General features: G+C 43.4%; 1 protein-coding gene and 2 long non-coding RNA genes across 28 annotated transcripts in view; 2 read left to right on the top strand and 1 right to left on the bottom strand.

The window, feature by feature from the left end:
• Positions 1-2,427, top strand: part of LOC121110733 — a 7,747-nt gene extending 5,320 nt beyond the window's left edge. The window contains exons 3-4 of the long non-coding RNA XR_005859466.2: positions 1-237; positions 597-2,427. The exon at positions 1-237 is cut by the window's left edge and continues 725 nt beyond it. This is a non-coding gene — a long non-coding RNA (uncharacterized LOC121110733). The remainder of the gene's footprint in view (positions 238-596) is intronic.
• The window catches only part of LOC107051755, a 34,502-nt gene extending 15,186 nt beyond the window's left edge, over positions 1-19,316 (bottom strand). For 14 of the 26 annotated variants that reach the window (XR_005859444.2, XR_005859459.2, XR_006939189.1 and 11 more), the window contains exons 1-9: positions 17,841-19,316; positions 17,618-17,737; positions 16,706-17,090; positions 14,902-15,008; positions 14,655-14,811; positions 13,518-13,623; positions 12,404-13,324; positions 9,476-9,567; positions 5,941-6,051 (exon numbers count right to left, since the gene is read on the bottom strand). This is a non-coding gene — a long non-coding RNA (uncharacterized LOC107051755). Of the gene's footprint in view, positions 1-5,940; positions 6,052-9,475; positions 9,568-11,992; positions 12,295-12,403; positions 13,336-13,517; positions 13,624-14,654; positions 14,828-14,901; positions 15,009-16,705; positions 17,091-17,617; positions 17,738-17,840 lie in introns of all 26 variants that reach the window. The other 12 variants (XR_006939188.1, XR_006939193.1, XR_005859447.2 and 9 more) reach the window with 11 other exon arrangements.
• A 102-nt stretch (positions 19,317-19,418) lies between these two features.
• On the top strand, positions 19,419-22,241 carry SLC25A4 (solute carrier family 25 member 4). The gene is made up of 4 exons (NM_001006443.2): positions 19,419-19,625; positions 19,900-20,386; positions 20,897-21,037; positions 21,422-22,241. Exons 1-4 carry the CDS (start codon positions 19,515-19,517, stop codon positions 21,577-21,579), a joined length of 897 nt encoding a protein of 298 aa, NP_001006443.1. The 5' UTR covers positions 19,419-19,514; the 3' UTR covers positions 21,580-22,241.
• Positions 22,242-22,719: the final 478 nt, after the last annotated feature.

Raw genomic sequence — 22,719 nt, 5'->3', positions numbered from 1 at the left:
GCTTGCATGTCTTCTTATACCACCAGGCCCAGAGACAAGTCCACAGACTATCTCCTTACTTGCTGTTTATCTCCATCTTTGCAACACTCCCTGTGTATTCCACCCCCTTGCTTTGCAGAAAGAGCAGAGAGTTTCCAGGGGAGATCTCAGAGAGGCACAGAATCCCTGAGAGAAAGATTGTGAGAGACACCACAGTACAAGCCAACATCCCACAGAAGAGAGAGAAGAGGAGAGCAGGTAAAGGTGGAGGATTTACCATCTGCTAGAAGAGAGCTCACAGAAACGCAAATGAGAAAGAGAGAAAAAAGAACACTTAAAGGTTGGAAAGAGCATAGGTATAGAAAAGGAGAGAATAATAAAAGGGAAAAAAAGAAGCAGATAAGAGGACAAAGGAAAGGGAAAGATAACTTTAGGTGGATGCAATGACTTAGAAGCAAAAATGAGCCAACCTAACAAGGAAGAAAAAAAAAACACAGAAAGGAAATTAGAAAGCGTACTGGCATGTATTATTGAAGCTAGATTTTTGTGGTTTTCACTCCTGCATTACTTTACTGACTGAGCATCTCAGATCTCTTCTGCTACTCTTCACCCTGCAGGTCAGTAGGACAGTCACTTAACTGAAGAGCAGCAAGACTGCAAGACCTGCAGACTTGCACTGAGGAAAAGCCTTGTGCAGTTGAGGGACAGACCTGGATGTGGCATGTGTGAGCTAAGTGAGGGAGCTGCTGTTCAAACAGAGCAATGAGGACCTGCAACCCTGCCAGGTTCATCCTCAATGTCTCAGCTTTCAAGTTATAATAAAAACTTATTGAACTGTAACATAATGCTGCTCTGACCCACCTCACTGACTTAACCTTTCTACCTACCTCTCTGATCTTCACCTGTCGTTTTTCTCTCTTTTTCCTTCTAGCTACTCTGTCAGTTGGAGAGTCTCCTTGCTATCTGGCTTTCTGCTAGACTTTTTCTGCCCTATCTAAATTTCACAGCACTTAAATCACATCTGAAAAGAGTATTTCTTTAAACATTCCATTTTCTTCCCTTTCCAACTTAACACTGTGATTACAGTATTTATTTTTCCAAGCCTGTTGGAAGCCAATTAGGGAAAGAAACCTAACACCCTCAAGCTAGAAAACTAATGAAAATGGAGCTCTATTGAAGTTGGCTGACCCACAGGCCTGGCTGAGAGTGCAGAATTAAAAACAACCCAATGGACATTGCAGCAGGGGGCTGTGCCTGACAGCCGGGCAGGGAAGAGAAGCCTGTGTATGAGAACATTCACCTCCTACATTTGTTTAGAATTTAGGATGACAACGGGGAAAAGAGGGTTATTTTTAGAGGGTAAGAAGTTCAAGGGCGTGGGAGGTCTTGGAAGGACAAGACTAAGTCTTACCTTGTAGCTGACCTCTCACCTTAGCTCCTCAAATATGACACTTAAGGTTGACATTCATCCTTCATCTTTGTCACTCCTGCCTATTATCACAAACAGTCTCTGAAATCTGGCATAGGCTGTAGCTACCAATGGAACTCTACAAAACATCAAAAACAGCCTTTTAAAAGCTCATCTGCAAGGCAAAATAACCGTTCTGCAGTTATCTGACTCGTGCTTTTCACCAGAGTGACTTATGTCAGAGTGACTAATGAAGTAATCATCTAGGAATAGATAGATATTTTAGCACTCTAATACAGTATGTCAATTTAAAACAAAACAAAACAAAACAAAAAAACTGCCAGGGCAAATTATTTAGGATTTTCACATTTGGGAGTGGGTTTAACCACTGTTTTCACTGTCATTTGGGTTAATGCTGAACACTTCTCGAATCCTACCCTAGTTCTGTGAACACACAGGGAAAAGAAGCTGGTGCCTTCATTCTGCTGTTACATCTCCCTTCTATCTTGTGCATGCCGACAGCCTGCTACCACTACAGTAAATATTTGCATATCGAGCAGCAAGAGCCAAGCTACTGACGTACTTCATTTCTAGGGTAGCTTCATTCTCTTTGGGTGTATGAGCAGTAAACACCACTACAGCATGGCTAATTAAGTCTACAGTGTGCACCATGAGTATCAAATGAACACCTATTGCAGCATTTGGGTAATATGGTGATATGGTCTACAGATATCTTCAATTAGGTCAACTAAACAGTAGGAGAAAACAAACCAACTTTGAGTGCATAATCCTTTTCTAATCTTTCAAAGGTAATATATCAAATATTACTTTTCCTTTTAAAATTTGTCTCACGTCTAATACACCCATAGCAGATTCTGAATAACTTCTGTCTTTATTAATCCACTTATCGTCACCACTAGCATGAAATGTGATTATAGAGAAAGAAGATACTTTTTGCCATTCTTACAGTAAATTCTGTATTGTCCATCTATGACTGTGGGCAAAGGTTTCCACATTATCCTCACTGATTATATTCCTTTAGGCTCAGAAACTTTTTCTTCCACTCAGGGCAAATCTTTAAGCTCTTCTCCTGTTATTATCTCTGAGATTGGGGACATGGTTCAGGTGCCGAGCCTCCTGCAGCTCACTCTGTATCTTTATGGTTTGTATTGGGTCTACCTGAGAGGATAACAAGGGAGGGATGGAGGAAATGGTTGACTGTGTGCAAGGGAAAGCCATCTCAAGTCAATACACAGCCATTTTTTAACCAAACTCAGTTCTTTAACAGCGTTACTTTCCAACCAAAATGATGCCTTTTTTGAAGATAAATAATACATATAAGTTTTAGAAAACCGAATTTCCGATTTCAATATTATTTTAGTAAATAAAACATCTTCACTGTCATCTTAATGAACAGCTGGGTAGGAGTCTGGCTGCTGGCTGGGGCCAGCCCACTACGTACAGTAGAGAATCTGAGACAAAACCTGCAAGAAACATTTGTTTTAATAGGAGGAAAGACACTAGGGGGCAGGTGATGAAAGTGAAAATTACCATGCCTCAGTCTTACATTCTGATCCCAGTTACACTCTAGTTTTGCACTGGAGTAAATGAAGTTACCCCGTATTAACATCAAAGCAATCTGAGAAAATTATCTGGTCCCCAGTTCCCAACGTGAAGCAAATAAAGACTTGTTACCTAAGCTATACTGTGGGACTTAAGCACTCTCTCCCACTCGACTTGAGCAACAATATTCCCAATGAGCATATATAATTATTTGCTTGGATCGTGTTCAAATACGGAATTGTGCCATGGAAGGTACAGTGATTTCTGTATAAACAGTAATTATTTCTAAGCGACAAGTGCAGGCATGATAGTAATCTTTGAAGTTGCTAGATTGAGTGCATTCTGGAGGGTGACTTGGAAATGGGACTGATTAAGTTCAAAAACTGACTGCAGAGAAAGCACTTAATTGCTGCATGATCAAGTGTTATTCCCTCTACCGTAACAAAAGCCACAGTAACTCTAGCACCTCTCTGTCCCATCTTATTCTGGGTTTCTAATCTAACTGTTCTTTTACCTGCAACCAAAGCAGACCACTTCTCCTTACAATACTCATTCTCTTTCTCTTCTGTACAGTCTACCTCTGGGCCTGACAATCTTTGTATGCTTGAGAGTCTTCTGGTATAGAGGTTAGCTGCTGCAGGTTATATTTAACCAAATGCTATTTTTGGTGGCATCTGATAGTATGGGAGTCATACAAGACTTGACCTGTACAAAACTCAAAATCTGTAGTCAATCATTCAGATTTACAGAGATTCTGAAAAGCAGAGATCTCTTTGTATAAAATATGGCAAGAGATGGCAACAGATGGTAGCTCAGCTTCTCAGGTCCCATCTTTTTTTTTTGTGGGAAGATATCATGCTGGGCATGTCAAGGGGAAAAAGAGCTTTCATAACCCTATGAGCTTTTTCTGCACTTTCCATTGCAGATGTAAGTTATGCATCCAAGGTCTCTGCCTAGTACGCTCCCATTTATAACAGGCAGCTTTAAACTTCCAGTTACTGCACATTCCTTCCTTCACTGTTTAATGTAGAAGGATCAAGTGCTTTAATTAATTCAGCAGCAAAGTTCTGGATATTGTCTATAGTTCTCTGGTAGATGTCATACAGCGTGTTCCCAACTCAGCCATCATTGCAAAGGGCTTGAAGCTGGCAGAGTTAGGTAAGTACAAATTAGGATTCCCACATGTCACTACAGATAACAGTGTTGTTTGCCTCCTGGTTGAAAAGAATGCTAGATATAACCTTGCATGTTACTACTGGTCAATACTACATAGCACAGCTTCTTACTAGTGAAATATGGGTTCAGTCATAGGTCTCATAAAGGGCTATAAATAGCTGTGTGTGTTCTTACAGATGCACTCCAAGGCAAGTGACAGCCAGTGGTACACCTTGTGCTAATGCAGTTCCTTTGTGGTGGAAATATGTTACTCTAACTGTAAGAAAATACAAGACAATAGTTATTAAAAACTGAAATAAATGTGGCCTCCAATCTGATGTACAAAGTGAATACTCTTGCTAAGATGAGCATTGCTTCTTTTAGGGACATTGGCTTCTCTTGATTTCAGAATTTACTTGGACATGGAAGCTGAAGTAATCTGTGCATGAGAAAGAAAAGCAGGAAGCCCAGAAGAAGGGTTGCTTCAGTAGAGTGCACAGAGAGAGGAAGACATTCCAGTGTTGTGCCTCTCTGTATCTTATTTCTGAAGCTTTTGATTTCCCAAAATTTGGTCAGTTTTGCTAGAGGATCTTTATCCTCTTTTGTCTATTCACATCTTTACCACAAGAGAAACAGGCTATATTCCTGGAGCTGAAACACTTCACAGAAATTCAAGCACAACAAAATCCAGGATAGCTGCAACCCATTCAGAAGGCTATAAAAGAAAGAACTGGACAGGAAGTCTTGGCAGTAAAAGCATGAGAAAAACAGGAGGCTATCCAAAGACATTCAAGGGTCAGTTGAGACACTCTTGGAGATTACCTAGAGGATATCATTCCAGAAGGACATATGCATCTCATGAATCCTGTGTCCTATTTGACGGCCCTATGTTAAAACATACAGATGACTGAATTTAGCCTCAGAACTTCCTGCAGCAGGATGATGAGGACAATGAGAGAGAAAGAGCAGAAAAGCAGTTAGTGGAACAGGAAGGAAGAAGCACTTTTATCAGCTTTGCAATGTGCAGTTGCTACCTGAAGTGCGGGAACTTCAGGTAGCAACTGCACTGTCATTTCAGTACAGTGAACTCAGACTTCTGCCTATCCTTCATGCATGTATGCAGACTACACAGAAGATATACCCTTGCCTGCTACATAACTCAAAAAACATCTGCATTGCCTTTAAGCAGACTAAAATCTATGTATGCATGTAAGTGGGTGGGATGGATTTCTCTAGTCCCAGATTCTACAAGAGACTTGCACTCACCTCAGCAACATCACTGGCATCTACTCTGCCATTAGCACAGCTGTTTGGGGAACAGAGTCTTCATTTTTGGAAAAATGATAAAGTATCTCTATTTAGCCCAATGTTTCTTTATTTTAATTAAACTCTCATGCGTATCTAGGCCTTGGAGGCTGAGTAGAGCTTCCATTAAGCAATATCACCATTTCAAAACAACTTCAGATTATATATAGGGTTGCTTCAAGTTCTTAGAACTGCATCAAGTACATGTATTACCATTTTTTTTGGAAATGATTAGCTTTTAACTTAGAAGTCTGTCATATTTCCCAGCCTACAGGAATCACGAGGATACGTTACATAACTCTGAAGTCCTTCAAAACATGTAACTGGTGTTTAAAGAGAAACTAGATTATAAACAATACATACCCATAACATCAGCTAATTTTAAATGCAATCAGCATTCTCCATGCAAGAAATATATCATAAAGAAGCATATTTAAGAAATGAGAATCAGTTTGCAAAGGTTACGTGAGCCTCTTAGATTAAAAATAATTCTACTCACAAACGAGAAATAAAATGCATACACGGCATACCAGGAATCAAACCTGGCCATGAACTGGGGGTATCTGACATTTCCATCTTCATCAAGGGGGATTCTGTCAAGTAGCAGCTCAAACTCTTCATCAGTAATCTCCACGCCAAACCTGAAACAAACAGCAGTTAGCAGCACTAGCTGGCGGAGTTCACATTTGGGTCAACAGTACCCACAATACCCTGAGCATATGGCTGCCATTAACTCTTTGTTACTGCTTCGGTCCTCAAGATCAAGAGCACCACGTGAATATCAGAGGTTAATCAGGGTTTTGATCGCCTCAGCTTTCTCAAAGAAAGAAATTCTACCCGAGAGTCCCGGCATTGGTGAGGCACAGAAATAGAAATACTAGCATATTGAACTGTGTGCAATTGTCCTCTATAAAAAAGTTATTCATTACACTAAAACACTGGTATTGCTTAAACTAGTTAACTCTGAAAGGCTTTTCATTTGGACTGTTTAGCATGAAAGAAAATGGAGAGAAAAACTGTCTTTTCGGGAAACAGCTTCTTAGTGCTTTTGGAAAGCATTTCATAATGGCTTTAAAGACATTTTGCATACAAATATTTAGAAGTGTCAGTGTTTATTCATCAGCAAGAATGTGTTTTCACCTCTCCAGGACAATCAAAACATAATCCTTGAAATACTGGCATAAACAGGAATGACTTAAGCAATAATAAAGAGCCAAGGCATTCACTCATCATTCTGCAAAGCCGATAGAAGTCAGCTGACTTATGGGGAGATATATTTTGGTTTTGGCAAGGCAGTGAAAGGCTACACAGAGCATAGTATTTCTTTGTTGTTTCGGTTTCATCACCTTGCTTTCCCACTTTACGTAACTCAAGAAATGCTTTCGGTAGAGTGCCACAGCAGCTTCTTAAGGGGATTTCTGACTCCCAGGTTTGGAGCACGGCAAATGGCTCATTTATCCTGCTTTAGGCTGTAGTCTGCTGAAGTCTGCTGAAGTCTGCTGAGGAGGGCAGATAGAGCTGCTTTTGCGTCTGCCCTCAGCTGACAGTACTTATTTTACTGCCTTTCAACTTTGCTTATCTACATTCACTTTTCATTTACACACGTGTGCTTATGGAAGCTCGTCTTCTGCCAATAAAAGCACACATAACCAAAGTAAACCTGCAGCACTTTTTCCCTATGAAGAACAGAAAATCTGATTTGGCTGGGAAGTTTCAGTAAGAACAGATTCTCGGGAATCCATAGCTGTTCTGAGGTGAAAGAACATTGCACGGGTGCATTGAAGATTAGCTACTTGCACATGTAATCAACGGACAAAATCTCCTGTTTGTTGCTATCTCCTAATCTGTGTCTCTATCATTTGCTTCAAGGGATGACATGCCAGAAAGGATTAAGGGCTGTATATTAGGCATAAGCAGTCGAGAAGCTATGCTGAGAACTAACATATACACTGGCCACCTTGCAGGTCTGCAATTACAACAGACAGATTGACCACTGCTCACTACTTCATCACTTCTCTGTGTATAGTCGTATTCACAAAGGAATATAGGCAGGTTCCACATAAAATAACACATGAGATCCAAGGAAGAAAAAGAATAGCACTTAATGCAACATTTGTGGATTTGTATAGTGCAAGAACGTGTCTGGGGGAAGAAAGTGGATTTTTTATATTCCCCACGAGTAACTTCAACTATGTAAGATAGCAGCAATTTCACTACCTGCTCAAAAAGCAAAACTAAGCTTTTTGAACATTGTAACATTCTGGAATTAAAAACAAGAATCGCTGGGATCTAAAGAGCAATTAAAAAGATCTGAGAAATGGGTCTTATCCACTTTGTCCTCGTTTAGAGTTAAAACTATCAAAGAAAGGCCCCACTTCTGGCAACTTCGTCTGCCTTGCACAAGAGCTTTTGTAAATCCTAGAGACACAAATCCACACACAGATCACTTCAGTACCTTTAGCTGCAAATAAATAACCTCTCAGTAACTATTTAGGACGACCTCTCTCTGGATTCTGGCTTATATTGGGATTTTGTCATTTCTTCTGGTAACCAAATGAAACAAAAAACAAGCAACAACTTGATAGGAAAACGAGTAGTGATTTTCTTGGTACTGAACCCAATTTTGCCATGACCTGTTACTGAGAATATTTCTCAGTTCTATGGGTTCAGTAGAGCTCTGGATAATTGCTCATTTAATTTCACTTAGCTGATAGCCTGAGCTAGATAAGCATTTCAGTAACGTGGAATGAACCACACCACTGTGCCTATTGCAGTGAGAGCTTCTAATCATTTCTTTCATAAGAATGTCTCAACATGTTCTCTGTACCAAGATATACATAGAGACTACTGGAAAAAAGGGTTGGCTAAGTTTAATGCTCAAGAAAGCTACTGAATTGTCAACTGCCAAGATGGACTCTTTTACACACATGGAGCCATTGCATAAACACCAGGTATACTACCAACAGTGTACAAGTATATTTTATGAGAAAAGTACCAATGGAATTTAATGAATGAAATAATAACGTCATTTCTACTAGGAGGATGGGCCAGAATCACACTCTTTTGGATGCTCTGCTGCTTATCTTTGGTATTACTTAACAACCTTCAATCTGTTCTGACTGCAGCATTGCTGGTCACACACAACTCTGCCTTGAACCTAGCTGGGGAAAAACAGCTGTCTGGAAAGAACTCAATGATCTCTGGGTGCCGCAGTCTCTCTTAGGAGATGTCAAAGCCATGTCAATGTTGAAGGACTCCAAGTTCCACAGACACATCCAGGAAGATGGGAGCTGATCCTGAAAGTCTGGTCTAAAAGTATGCTTGTGTACATCTGATCTGTGGGGTAGTGAATCCTACTGGAACGGAGTGGGAATCAATACAGGGTTCCAGAGGATGCCTCATTCCCACTTCTTGTATCCAAAAAGTCAGAAAATACACTGACTAATCTAAAGGGGTAAAACTGGGGGAAGGGAGGAACAACGCTGCGCCAACTTTGCATACTGACATTTTCTCCATTATTAAAATTCCAAAGACCTATTTTACATTACTGATCTCAGGATTTCTGGAAGCATGCTGTGACTACATTACATCCAACGTGCTCACTGATGTGGAAACAGAAAAAGCATTGAATGAAGAGAGTGTACGGCCTGTAGCATTTGTTATCCCGAACACTGATATTATACTTTTCATTCTGAACTTCCCCTCAAGCTTTACAAACATACCCAAGATATACAAAAGCAGTAAACAGGAGGATCAAGTGCTCCAGCATGCAAATGCAGCCACCTGAAACTAAGCAATGATTTAACCAAACAGCAACAGCACACAACAGACGAATCACTGAGTTCTCCAGGGCACATTTTCAAAGGCAGGTGCAATGGGCAGGACTTGAGAAAAAGATATCTATTAACTAGAGGGCTAAGCCTATTTAGACAGAAGCTGATGCAAAATGCAAGGGACTGGTTAACAGTGAGGTTGAGAGAAAATGCTTTGGCAGGAAGCCCAGAATCCCGGCAAAGGGAGCACCTGCAAAAAAAGCCACATGTGGTTTGTTGCACCAATACCTACATTTGCGCATACAGACTGGGAAACTCTTATTTCCATTTTATCATATGTTTAATGATGTTTATGCAGCATCCTCAAATAAAGGCATCTCACACCTGAAATCAAAGGAACAGAGAGGTAGATAAGGTACATTGGGAAATTCAACTGGTGTTTCAATGAGTTATCAAAGTACCTTTTAATCATCTATAAAAACACCACTCCTGGGTACCAAGGTAACAGCAAGTTATAGAGAAGTCATGAGGGGAAGATAGAAGACACACATGGCACAACCTCAGTAAGCAAGCAATTGGGAAGAAGCATAGAAAGTAGAGAGGAAGAACTTGCTTAGCATCAAGACTAGCACGCCACAGCAGAGATGGCAAGATGAATAAGATAGCAGAACAGGTCAGAGGGATAGGCGAGCCTAAAACCGTGCTAGACATTTGAAGTAAGAGATATTTATAATGATCCAGTTGTACAGAGAAATAAGAGGGAGGAATTTTCCAACAGGGTATGATATAGCTAGGAAAATAAGGGAATTATTCCAGCAATGTGACCTCAGGTCTGCTCAGGGAACAAAGCAACGTATATGCAATTCCTGAGAAAAACAGGCAGTTGTGAAGTACAGCCATTGCATCTGAGTGGGAGCCCACCATGCTGATGGATTTGAGAGTGCTGGTTGAGGAAACATTCAACATGAGCCAGCAGTTTGCACTTGCAGCCCAGAAGGACAACAGCATCCCGGGCTGCATCAATAGAGAAGCGGCCAGCAGGGAGAGGGAAGCAACTGTCCCTCACTACTCTGCCCTCGTGAGGCCCCATCTGGAGTACTGTGTCCAGGCCTGGGGCCCCCAGTACAGAAAGGACACGGAGCTGTGGGAGTGGGTGCAGAGGAAGGTCTCAGGGACGATCAGAGGGCTGAAGCACCTGTCCTACAAAGACACGCTGTGGGAGCTAGACTTGATCTTTGATTCTATGATTTTTAAAAGATACAGATCTGATCTCAGTGAGCTCATTTCCACTTGCCAGTGTGTAATGTTCCACATGAAAATAGAGGAGTGTTACACCTAATTTGTCCAGACACACCTATATATTTTGCATCAGTAAACACACATAATTTTCTCACTTTCATATTCTGAAGACTATAACATAAACACCCTGCTTCTCAGCACCACTATACAAGTTTCATTCAATTGAACTTATTAGGGTTACCATAAAATGATGTGAAAGAATGAAAATTAGGCACTTTATCTCTTATAAATGCTATCTGAATCTGCCACCTGCAGCAAACTGCCCATCCAAACTATTTTAAGCCAGATTCCAAGGGCAGCACTTGAGCTAGTCTTCTCTTTTCAATTTACTTCAAGGACTGACTGAGTAGCTGAGAATTTGGCACAGCAAGCGTGGCACGTGTATGAGAGGCAGAGATTTCTTTAACAAATTCGCCAACATTGGCTTATAGTTTAATTGCAGTTAACGCACAGCTTTTCCTTATTATCTTATTAAGCTGAGCTTTGAGGAATTCAATTAAGATATCTATTGTACTGCAGAAAAAAATAAAACTGCACGTCAGTGCTGTCAAAGGGTCATGATACAATTACAGTTCTACCCAACACTCCAGCCGCTCCTCACTCCAACCAAGCTTTTGACAAGCTCAATGAGGGATTTTCTAGACTGAGAATAAATCAGTGCTGAATACAGCCTGTCGGCTGCTTCCTTTATTCAAAGTGTGCCCTGCCATCTAGTGGCAAGGACATTCCAAAAATACCATCTTGTTTTTCTCAGAAGGCAAACCTTGTATGGGAAGCTTTCCTCTTCCTAATGTACATGCTTCAGATTTAACTACAAATCAGCTGAAAAATACCACAAAGTAAAAACTGAACCTGCCTAATCCATATTATGTTGAAGTGCATAATCCATGAGCAACTTCTACGTGCAGTTTTGCAAAATGTTAAGTCCCTTTTTCTTGTTAACTGTCAAGGAGAAATTCACACATTGTAGCTCCAGAGAACCAAACCATTGCATTCTTTTTCCACATACAGTTTTCTCTACCTAGTTGCTCTAAAGCTAAAGAGTTTCAGACCACACGATGATAGTAGTTATTCAGAAGGAAATATGAGGAGGTAGAAGAGATTAATGAAAGGTATATAAGAATGAAGTACAGCCACAGCATAAGAACTCCCCAGCTATGTCACAAATGGACATGTCTATTCCAGTAATGCCACTTCTGCCATTTTCCCTTACCCCAGCCAGCCATTCTCATGCTCGTGCCCACGTAACAGCTACAACTCACTATCAGGGATATGCTGGAAACTTGCTTTTTGCAGGGCTGCATGATTACTATTGCTGACTTGAGGGGAGATGGGAAATACATGACTGGAAGGGAAAGGGACTAAGAGCTGCAATTGAGTCGCCAGGATCTTTATAGTAACTATGAAACTGTATCCTCAATTTCTCATCTACCATGCATTAATGTCAAGCAGCTCTGTTGTACTGGATCTGGCTGAATAGTAGCTGTTCAGCATCAAGATTTTTGCTTACCCTGCTCCAGTCCAGCAAGCAGGCTTGGAGGAACAAGAAGCTGGGAAAGGACACAGCCAGGACAGCTGACAGGCAGAAGAGATTTCCCGTCCCACGTGATGTCATTCTCAGCACTAACAGGTAGGGCGCAGCGTCTTTCAAGGTAGCCACTGTAGCTGTTGTTCTAGAGACTGGCTAGTCATCAGTGAGAGGTGGCGAGTGATTGCTTTACACCGCTTTGTATATTTCCTCTTTCCTTCCCTTATTAAAATTTTTATCTTGACCCGTGGGTTTTCTTGCCTTTGCTCTTCCTACTCTCTACCCTGTCCAACATAGTGACAAGTGAGTGACTGACTGCGTGCTTTGCTTTTGAAGATAAAAGTTCTACCTCCCCACTGACAGATGGTTCTAAATAAAGAAAACCATTCCTACCTGCACTCGTTTGCCATCTGAAACTCCTGATGACTAATCACCTTCTCTTCAACTTGTTGCTTTTTCTCAGACAAATGTAAAAAAGACAAAACAATACTAAGAAAGCACAATTTCATACTCACTGAAAGCAAATGAGCCCTAAGTTAGTAAAAGGATTGACCTACATTAAACCAGACATACCATCACTTGGCAAAAAGGCCCAGCTCTATTTCAAATATCCTGCCTACCCTACATGGTAAAGGGAAAATTGTCTCCCTTCCCCCTCTCAGTACACAGCTCCACCCCAAAGAATAGTCTGATTGCACTGCACAAAAACAGCATAAGACTTAATGGAGTTTACAAAAATATCACTTTATATAAACAACACATTGGAGATCTCTCACAATTTAGGATGCTTCACTGACATATTTCAAGCTAAACATTTGCTTATGAACCAGTTCTCTGTGACTTGAACTCCTCCAGAATAAAGACTGTTGCATTGTGAAAGCCCTTAGTCTCCAGATCACAGTTGTCATTGATAAATATATAGCATCATATCCACACAGATTTTTTGCTTGTGGTGCCAAATCACAGCTTCAAGGCAGTCACAGAATTTTGCAAAGGGAACAGGCACCATCATGGGGTCCAGTGGCTCTGTGATCCATGGTGTCCGGTGTTTCTTGGTCTCAGGGGCAGAATTAGGCAGTGAATGGAGAATGCCAGACACCCACCAGCTGAAGGTTAGCCAGATGTCAAGGTTTCCAAGTTGCCAGGGAGTGTCTTCCTCAAGGGGTATTACCACCTGGCTCTTCAAGTCAGTGATCCATCAGCTTCATGTGCACAGGGACTGAGGATTTCTCCACTGACCGCTATGCTTGTTGTTTGTTCCTGCAAGGTTTGTCTGTTCCCATGTGCTCTCAGTGCACACTAATGGATGATGATCTGTAGAGCAACTCACAGTAACAAAACAAAAACAGACAAAAAAGAAAGGGAAAGCGAAAGAGTATTATCTTTGCAAAAGGATCTCTTTCTTCTATCACAGGTGAATTTCCTTTGTTTTGAGCTTCACCAACTGTTTACATTCACAAATGGTTCATAAATTAAACACAATACATGTGATTAAACAGACACTTACCAGAGTGTGGCCGAGTGGAATGAAATCAGACTGAAACAACTTTGCCAAGTTGGCTTCGACTGCAGTCACAGCAGATGATGTACTGATTCTCCCATCCCTGTGAAATCTAAGAAGGAAAAAACAAAGCACAATCAGATTTTACCCTTTTTTTTTTTTCAACCAATACTCTCAAATATTGAGACTAAGAGTAAAACATATATATATATATTTTCATCTTCCTGCTTTCTTCTGTTGCTAATGTAGACACAGTGGAGGCAAATACACATCAAACAAAAAACCTGGCATGTGCGAAGATTATGACCACTGTTCTAGTCAACCAGATTCCCCTGCCATCCTGGCTGGGGAGCAAATATTGCCTGCACAAACCAGAGTCTCAGCCAGCCAGCGGTATAGGGCCTCTCCTCCCTCATCTGCTTTTTGAATCTGGCAAATGAAGGTAAAGGGTCCCAAAACTGAAGAGCAAGCCAAGAAGAAAGAAAAGTTAAACAGGAACTTTTACTGGTTCAGTATCTTCGACAAGATGGGTCAAGAGTTAGGGCCTGATTACTGCTTAGAACACAAAGACAAAAGGCCTCACCTTTACAGGCCATTTGAAGTTGCAAGCCTAAATGTTAGAAAAAGGATTCTTCAACAGAAATCAAAATATTAGCTCCTGAAGGCAGGGGCAGCCAATGATGAGCCTCACACCTCCATTGTTACAACCACTTCCACTTCTAAAAATCATTAATTAACTCTCACATATTTTGACAGAAGGTTTGATTCATTTCAATATTAATGACTTGGCTACATAAACAGGTAACCACAAACCTCTGCACACTGCAAAACAATTTGTCAAGTTGCCGACAGGACTGATGTTACTTTTACTTATCACTGCACAACACCAGTTGCGTCACAGTTATGGATCAGTTTTGCTTTTATTTAGTGCCATTACCATCAGGGACAGAATGCAGAATACAACTACAACTTTCTATTTTTTGGTACCAGGGAGAAAGAGAGTTTTTTCTCTTTGAAAGGGGGTCATCGCTTGTATTCCCTACGCAATGCTGAGAATTGAGCTTCTTTAGCTAAATAAAAGAGCACCATCAACAACAATGGAGTCTGAACAGTGTGTCTGCTTTCAATAGCTGCCAGGCATACCTGCATTTGTGCAAGGATTTGGAGCCACCTAAGTGCCAGGTCTGGCAAGGCTGCATTACATTAGGACTAGAAAATGCTTCTTGATGGGATTTCCTTCCAGTTCAGATGGAAATATCAGACTACTTTCATCTTGCTTCCATACTGGTTCATAGATCAGCTACGGGAAAAAAGCTCTGAGAAATTATTGAGAAATTCAATAATTCCATGTAAAGATAAGAAAAATAGCAGATACAAGAACCTGACTTACCAATAAAAAATTCTTCCTCTATACTTCCCCCGTGCACTAAAATACAAATAAGCATCCCACGATGTATGATTTCTGGGACTCAAGATCAGCCATGAAGACTCTATCTGCTAAAAAAAGGAATAGCATTATTAGCCGTATTCTGTTTCTACAAACTGAACTGCTAGCAAAGAGATGCAGGCACATACCGATGGGCTGAACCACCATATGAAACAAGTGGATTAAATACTTTATGTATTCACCTGGGGCTTTTCTAGAGACCTTTTATGAAGGTTCGGCTGAATTTCAGCATGGCCTTGTGTGAGTTTTTTTGAATTCCAACAACAGAGGGCAGCACTGTAACCTGTTTCAGCCTGACACCCGCCTCAGAAAAAGTCAATTTGCCCAAGGCTCTCCCTGCCGTTTATCACAAAGGTTATTTTAGGATACTCCTCTGACACTGGGCACAGGCCCAGCAGTTAGAGGCACTGTCTACTTAGTAGGTATCTCCGGCTTCCCGAGTCACCCCAGCTATGGAAGGCCATGTATCCTGGCATTATCCCAGCCTGACCTATTCAGGGGAAAAACAATCCTGTTTCAGAAGGCCAACGCTAAAATAAACCCGTGCTTGCTGGAGAGCAGAGGGGAGGCAAGGAAAAGCAGCCTATGCAAATGCATGCTTCACATCCTCTGCTGTAAGAGACCTCCTGCCACCCTCCTTACTACTGGCTGAAGCAAAGAACAGCCTCCCCTGCTGAGCAGTGCCCAGTAGGAGAAAGTGCACAGCTTTAGGTTAGCTTTCCCCTAAGCTGTGCCAAGGAGATCTCTTCTGCTCGCTGGAAATGAGGGTGTTATAGAAGTGGAGGAGACAGGGGAGGATGTAAAGAGAGATCTACTTAGGACACTTTTACAGCATATACTCATTCATACCTACTTATAATACAACCGTACATGCTAGACATATTAATTCCAAACAATACGGCAACACTTAAGAGCCTATAATAATAAATGTTAGTGTAATCAGTATTTATTTCTCATTACTTATAAGCAGTTACTAAGAAGTCTTTTATTTTTCCTTTGAATCAGAGGTAGGTAGTGCTTTTCTTGTGCTCCTCCACTAGACACATTCCCAAACAGCACTACCCAAGCAATGACTGAAACACAGATGTTGTTTCTATCACGCCGAGGCAGCATGCCACATCATCTACTTCCCGACTTCTGCTTCCCATCATTTTTTCCCCCTCTCATGTCCTGCACACCAGCTCAGCTTGGCAAGTTGAAATCCAAAGGAATTTTTTTAATTGGGACTCAAATTGCATCTTTCCCAGAGTGAGTTCTGAAGCAGTAAAATACTACAGAAACAGGTTGGACACCATTTGCTATTTTAAATTGGTCTCAGACATCTCCTTTGAAGGTATCTTTCGTGTAGTTCAAACATGAAGCTTTGGGTTAGACTCCTAAGTCACTGGCAGGTACTACATCACCCACTGTTAGAATACAAAGACTCAGTAGCACTTCCTAACCGTCAGGCCCATGGCAACAGGCAGAAGCTACTTAATATCTCCGCAGTCTCTTTCAGTTGTGTATCAACCAATCCAATCATCATGACTGCCCAAAGGTCTGCGGCTGACGAGATCAAGCCATACAAAAGGTGGCAGGGTCACAAACTGCTGCATAGAATTATTCAGCTTGACAATGGTCCGCTGTGCATTTTCAGCCTGCTACAGAACAGCAGTGGAAACACCTGCGCTCACCTGTATTCTCTTCAGTGACACGGACACTTAAAGCATGAAATCAACTTTGCAACAGTCATCTATGCAGTACCTACCCCTTACATCTCTATTTGCTTTGCCTAGGTTGTTTCTGACAGGTTTTAAAATAAATCCTTTTGCTCAGGATATCTTGTTCACAATGCAGCAAGAAGCAGCTCTGACATCTACAGATCATCTCAACCACTCTTCTCTCATCGGTGTGGTTACAGCCTTCAGCATAAGCATCTCAGTCCTGTCTGGCAGACCTCTTCCTTTCATGCATACACATTCTGGGACTAAGGACGTTTTTACAGAAATGAATTCATTTTCTTGCTTATATTTAATGATTCAGGCCATTCTGATGAAAAAAGAATGCTGTTCTCAGGAGTCTTGGTTAGCTCTGCTACCAGTAGTTTTAGAAGAAAATGGTTCATGAAGAAAACAAGTAATCAAGAATTTCAGCTGAAAAGGAAAAAAGAGAGAAAGAGAGAGAGAGAAAGCAAATAAAAAGGAATAAAAACAGATTTTAATCTCTTCAGGTCCTCCATCGTTCCTGGTGCCTTCATTACTCATCACTATGGATCACTCTCTAAGCTGGTCATTGAATGTCCATCTCTGACTTTCATCTTGTTCCTAGAGTTTCATGTATCAGCTGCAAATCTTGGTGTTCCATTCCTATATATTAAGGCTGAGTTGTGTTTTCCCCATGCATCCACACAGACAGTGCACTGACACAAGGTCTCATCGCTTTAGTCACAACATTTCTTTCTGTCTGGTCTGAGAAATGCAGTCTTAAAATCCTATTACACGCCTAGATCATACTGCATAGATGTAACCCACCATCTTTACTGTATTACCCCTGTCTGGTGAAAGACCCTTCTGGGCTAGACCCTCCCCACCACGGTCCCACTGCAGGCCCTGCTCTCCTCCCTCCCGTTGCCACCCTGCTGTCACTCACTGACCCCAGTCAGCAGGGCACTGGCACATACCTGCCTGCACGCACTGAGGAGACCTCATCCAGCTGGGCAGCACTGCAAACACTGCCATCCCATGGGTTCATGTGAAACCAGCAGCAGAAGCCCTGAGATGTCAAAGGCATATTTACTTTCCTGTGAAAAGAGGAGACACCACACTTGGTGAGTTAAGCGCGAGGAAGAAAAAGCAAAGGTAAAGAGTAGCCCCACCTGTTAAAGAATGAACCCCTCAACTCACAGTCTAACTTGAGGGATCCCCTGTTCTTCCAGCTTGCACCTGCTTTCTGCTCTTGCTTGGGAAAAAGGTCTCTTCAGGCGACCTCTCTTCCCATTTCTTAGAACCGGGGAAAGATTCCATCTTGCTTATGGTGGCTCAGGTGCGCAGGGTTAAAGCTGCTGTTCCCGAGGTTCATGAGAAAAGACCTCTACCTCAACAGACTGGAGAGCAGCAGAGAGCAAGAGAGGCTGGGGATCAAATTTACAGTCTCATTGCCTTGTGCTAACACAGACGTCAGCAAGAAGAGATTTGCTGTCCTGGAGGGAATGTCTCTTCGTGGAACAGCCAATCTTTTAGCACCTACATTAAGATGAATTCTATTTCCATTATTGATACTATCTTACCGAATTAAAGCTGACCTTATTAACCTCAGCTTTCCTCAGTACAGTATCATCCTAGAACCACATATGATGACTGTTTTAAAGCAAATTCCTTGGTATACACTTACAACTCGTTGCACTGGCTTTCACATAACTACTCCATGCCACAGCAAACCACAAGCTCGTACAGACAGCAGCCAGAGGAAACACATGAAGAAGGCCACATAACCCGCATTTGAGACTGAAGTGCTTCCCTATACACTGAAGAGAGGCAAGGTTTTGCTGCAGCCCTCACTGACCTCTCACACAGGGTGCGAGTCAGGCAACCTGAGCTTGATTCCTAAGCACGTGCTTCCTGCAGAGGTGACTGACTGCAGCGCTTGCAGAGGGTCTGACCTTGCTGGGTTGAAACCAGGGCACGCTGCAGGAGGACACGCTGCCTCCTCTATGGGAAGGCAGCCTCTGGAGCACGTCGGGATGTTGAAGACCTCAAGGGTGGGAGGCTCACGCTGCATCAGACACAAGGAGGCTCCATGTCCTTGTCTCACAGAGGCCTCACCCGTTTCTAGTTCCCCCAAAAGCTCACAGACACGTGCACACCGCCACATCACTGGAACACATTGCCCAAGGAGGCTGTGGATGCCCCATCCCTGCAGGCATTCAAGGCTAGGCTGGATGTGGCTCTGGGCAGCCTGGTCTACTGGTTGGTGACCCTGCATATAGCAGGGGGGTGAAACTAGATGATCATTGTGGTCCTTTTCAACCCAGGCCATTTCATGATTCTATGATCACCTTTTCCCCGGGGGCTCTGCAGCCCGACTCCCTCCTGCAGCGCACGCACCACAGAGGTTCGAGGCCACGCATGCAAAGCCTGCACCTGCAGCACCCTCAGCGCCGGCCACCAGCCCCTACAAACAGTTATTGCCGCCCGAGGTATTCCTGGGTCCCCTCGGGTGCCTCCCGCGAGCTATTAATACAGCAGGCACATGCTCTGACATCGCGTTCCCCTCAGCCACCAGATAACTTTAATTTGCCCTTTAAACGTCCCGAGACCGCCGGCCCTCACCGTCCCTCCAGGGGAACATGGCGGCGCTGCTTCGCGCCCCCCAGCGGGGGCGGGTCCTGGGGGGGTCCCAGCCAATGTGCGCGCCCCAGGGGGCCGCCACCTCCTATCGCGAGAGGCCGCGGGTTATAAGCGGGGCGGCACGGGGCTCCCGGCCATTTGGCCGGCGGGGCGCGGCGCGGGGCTGCTGGGTGGGGAGGTGCGCGGCTCGTTGGCTCTCTCCGGGTAGGGGGTGTCGGACCGGCTCCCAGCATGAGTGACCAAGCGCTCAGCTTTCTCAAGGACTTTTTGGCCGGCGGGGTCGCTGCCGCCATCTCCAAGACGGCTGTCGCCCCCATCGAGAGAGTAAAGTTGCTGCTGCAGGTGAGGAGGCGGGGGGCGCGGGGGGCTGCGGGCGGCGGAGCCCGACGGAGCTGCGCCACAGGTGGGCCGGTGCGCGACCCGGCGTGCCTAAATATGGGAAGGCGCTCGGCCGGCTCCGGTTTCGCCGGAGCTGCCCGGGCTCCTCGGGGAGCGGGAGCTGGGCCAGGCGGCGGGCGGGCGTTCGCTGCCCTTAGCCGGCCGGCGTGCGGGGTGACCCTGCCGCGTCCTTCTCCCTGCCCTGCCCTCCCCTGCCACCCTCCTCTCGCTTCTCCAGGTCCAGCACGCCAGCAAACAGATCACAGCGGAGAAACAGTACAAGGGCATCATCGACTGCGTCGTCCGCATCCCCAAGGAGCAAGGCATCATCTCCTTCTGGAGGGGCAATCTAGCCAACGTCATCCGGTACTTCCCCACCCAGGCCCTCAACTTCGCCTTCAAGGACAAGTACAAGCAGATCTTCCTGGGGGGAGTGGACAGGCACAAGCAGTTCTGGCGCTACTTCGCGGGCAACCTGGCGTCCGGTGGCGCGGCTGGAGCCACCTCGCTCTGCTTCGTCTACCCGCTGGATTTTGCCAGGACCCGGCTGGCGGCTGACGTGGGCAAAGGAGTATCCGAGAGGGAGTTCACGGGGCTGGGTGACTGCATTGTCAAGATCTTCAAGTCCGATGGCCTGCGGGGCCTGTACCAGGGATTCAACGTGTCTGTCCAGGGCATCATCATCTACAGAGCAGCCTATTTTGGGGTTTATGACACAGCCAAGGGTAAGAAGCGGATGGAGTGGTGGCTGCGAGGGAAGATCCAACCAGTAAAGGCCCGCTAGGGCACCCTGCCCTACAAGGACAAGCAGGGCTGGGCTTAGTACTGCTCTAGGGGGCTGGTGCTAGAGCATGTTTCTGAAATGCATTCCTGCCTTCCTCAACTTGCTGCTCCAGGCACAAGCCATGGGTTTGCAGTTGCTCCTGTTTCTGTTGCTTGTTTTTTTAACGTTCGTGTGGGAGCTCGTCCCTTCTTGCAGCACACAGAGGGCTGTGCGTGAGAGAGCTTCTGGTCAGGGAGTGTCAAGTGGTCTGTAGATCACAAAATGCCATAATCCTGTCAACTTTTTTCACTCACAGCAGCTGTTCATTGTCAAATACAAAGTGAGAAGTTGCAGGCGTGTTCCTATTGACTAGACTGAGTGACTTTGGGGTTTGGTGGGTGACTGCTCCTTCCAGAGCCAGCTTTCTCATAATGCTTTCCCTCTGTCCTGCCTCATTTGTTCTTGGTGGTAGGTATGTTGCCTGATCCAAAGAATGTGCACATCATAGTGAGCTGGATGATTGCCCAGAGCGTCACTGCAGCAGCAGGGCTGGTTTCGTACCCTTTTGATACTGTGCGACGTAGGATGATGATGCAGTCCGGACGAAAGGGAGGTAAGAATAAGTTTGTTCCTGTGGCATTCTGGCACTACAAGTATTATTTCATTAGGATGCAAAGGTAGCGTTATGATGTTTGGTTTTTATGAGGGATTTCTATAAAAGGGCTCTTGGTTTTCCACAACCCTACAAGAAACTTCTGGTTATGCCTTAGTACACTCTACAGGCATTGCTGGTTATCTCTGTGGTGTTCATCTATGACACTGAGCGTTCATTTTGGCTTTCATATGGTGAATTAAAATGACTTCAGGACTGATTATTTCACTTGAAATTCTCAATTGTTTTGTTTATCCCTGCCTTGCTTCTGTTTTTCTAAATATAGAACAGTTGAAACAGACTTGCTGTATAGCTCAACCTTATGACCTTCATTTGTTTCCACAGCTGATATTATGTACAAGGGCACAATTGATTGCTGGAAGAAGATAGCAAAAGATGAAGGATCCAAAGCATTCTTCAAAGGTGCCTGGTCAAATGTGTTGAGAGGCATGGGTGGAGCTTTTGTACTAGTACTTTATGATGAAATCAAGAAGTATGTCTAAAACTCTACATCCTAATGTAGTTCAGTTGTTCTCAATCAACTTTTTAAAATAACTATTGTGATGTAATGGACAACAAAATATTTCCTAGGGAAACAGAATAAGATCTGAGTAACATCCAGTGGAGATAGGGATGCATTTATTTAAAAGCTGCCCACTACAGCACAGTTGCACTTTGTATGGAAGTTCCTCCAACACTTATTTTGGAGGCTGTGTATATATTACACCCTTTCAAATTTCAGGTAAAGCATTTTGTCTAGAGACAAGATATAGGTGGTATATACCTAGTTCAAAATCTAATTTGAACTCAAAGTGAGGAATAGCTTTTATACTAAGTAATGTCTCTAGCTACCCTACACCAGGATGATATAACATGATTTTTATAAACCATGTCATCTTCTCTAAAGCTGTTATTTTTCTTAAAAGAGTATCTGGAAACTATACTACAACAGTGGGCTGGGAGTTCCAAACTGCAGCCTTTTCACTGACAAGTTATGCAGTTGTGGTCAAAACCAGACCATGATGACTGTTTGCAATTGTCCTTTGTAGAAGGTGGAAATATTGTTAAAAAAATGCCCTCTATTTTCACAAAGCAAGAAGTTGTCTGCTCTGATGTTCAATTGAACTAAAACTGAACTCATGAAATAAATTAATATACCCATGAACTCTTCCTGTTGTTTTCAATGTAAATGGAACAGGTCTATCAACAGTAATGTATTTGGAGATGCTATCTTGATTAATGCTGGACATGACTGTTATGGTTATTCACTAGGACATTTCTATAGTGGAGTATTCAGCTGAGAACTCCATGCATTTACCCATTTTATGAGTAGGAGAAAAGGGAGAGGGGAGAGTTATGAGACTGCTATGAGACTTGGCATCTAGTTATCCCTTTCCTGTGTTCCAAATTTCTCAGACCCCTGCCACTTAACATGCTGGTCCTTATGGGTGTGACTGCTCTATGTGAAAGCAGGAAGATGATACTAAAGTAATACCTGGAGGCATTTTATCCACCCAAAGAATAACAGTGTTCAGGGAAAGTCAGTCTTGAAAATTTATTACTTTTAAGTTAGCTAAAACTGTACAGCTAACCACTGGTTGCCCTAGTAAAGGAAGCTCCTTTGCTTAAATCACAGTAGTAGT

This window comes from Gallus gallus, chromosome 4 (assembly GCF_016699485.2).
Source record: "Gallus gallus isolate bGalGal1 chromosome 4, bGalGal1.mat.broiler.GRCg7b, whole genome shotgun sequence".
Classification (NCBI taxonomy): Eukaryota; Metazoa; Chordata; class Aves; order Galliformes; family Phasianidae; genus Gallus; species Gallus gallus.
The sequence above is the reverse complement of the archived record's forward strand: the minus strand, read 5'-3'. Positions and strand labels throughout refer to the sequence as shown.

Coding starts and splice junctions, on each gene's coding strand:
- SLC25A4 (NM_001006443.2), top strand. CDS start 19,515: ATGAGTGACCAAGCGCTCAGCTTTCTCAAGGACTTTTTGGCCGGCGGG. Junction 20,387..20,896: donor GGTTTATGACACAGCCAAGG/GTAAGAAGCGGA, acceptor TCTTGGTGGTAG/GTATGTTGCCTGATCCAAAG. Junction 21,038..21,421: donor GCAGTCCGGACGAAAGGGAG/GTAAGAATAAGT, acceptor TTGTTTCCACAG/CTGATATTATGTACAAGGGC.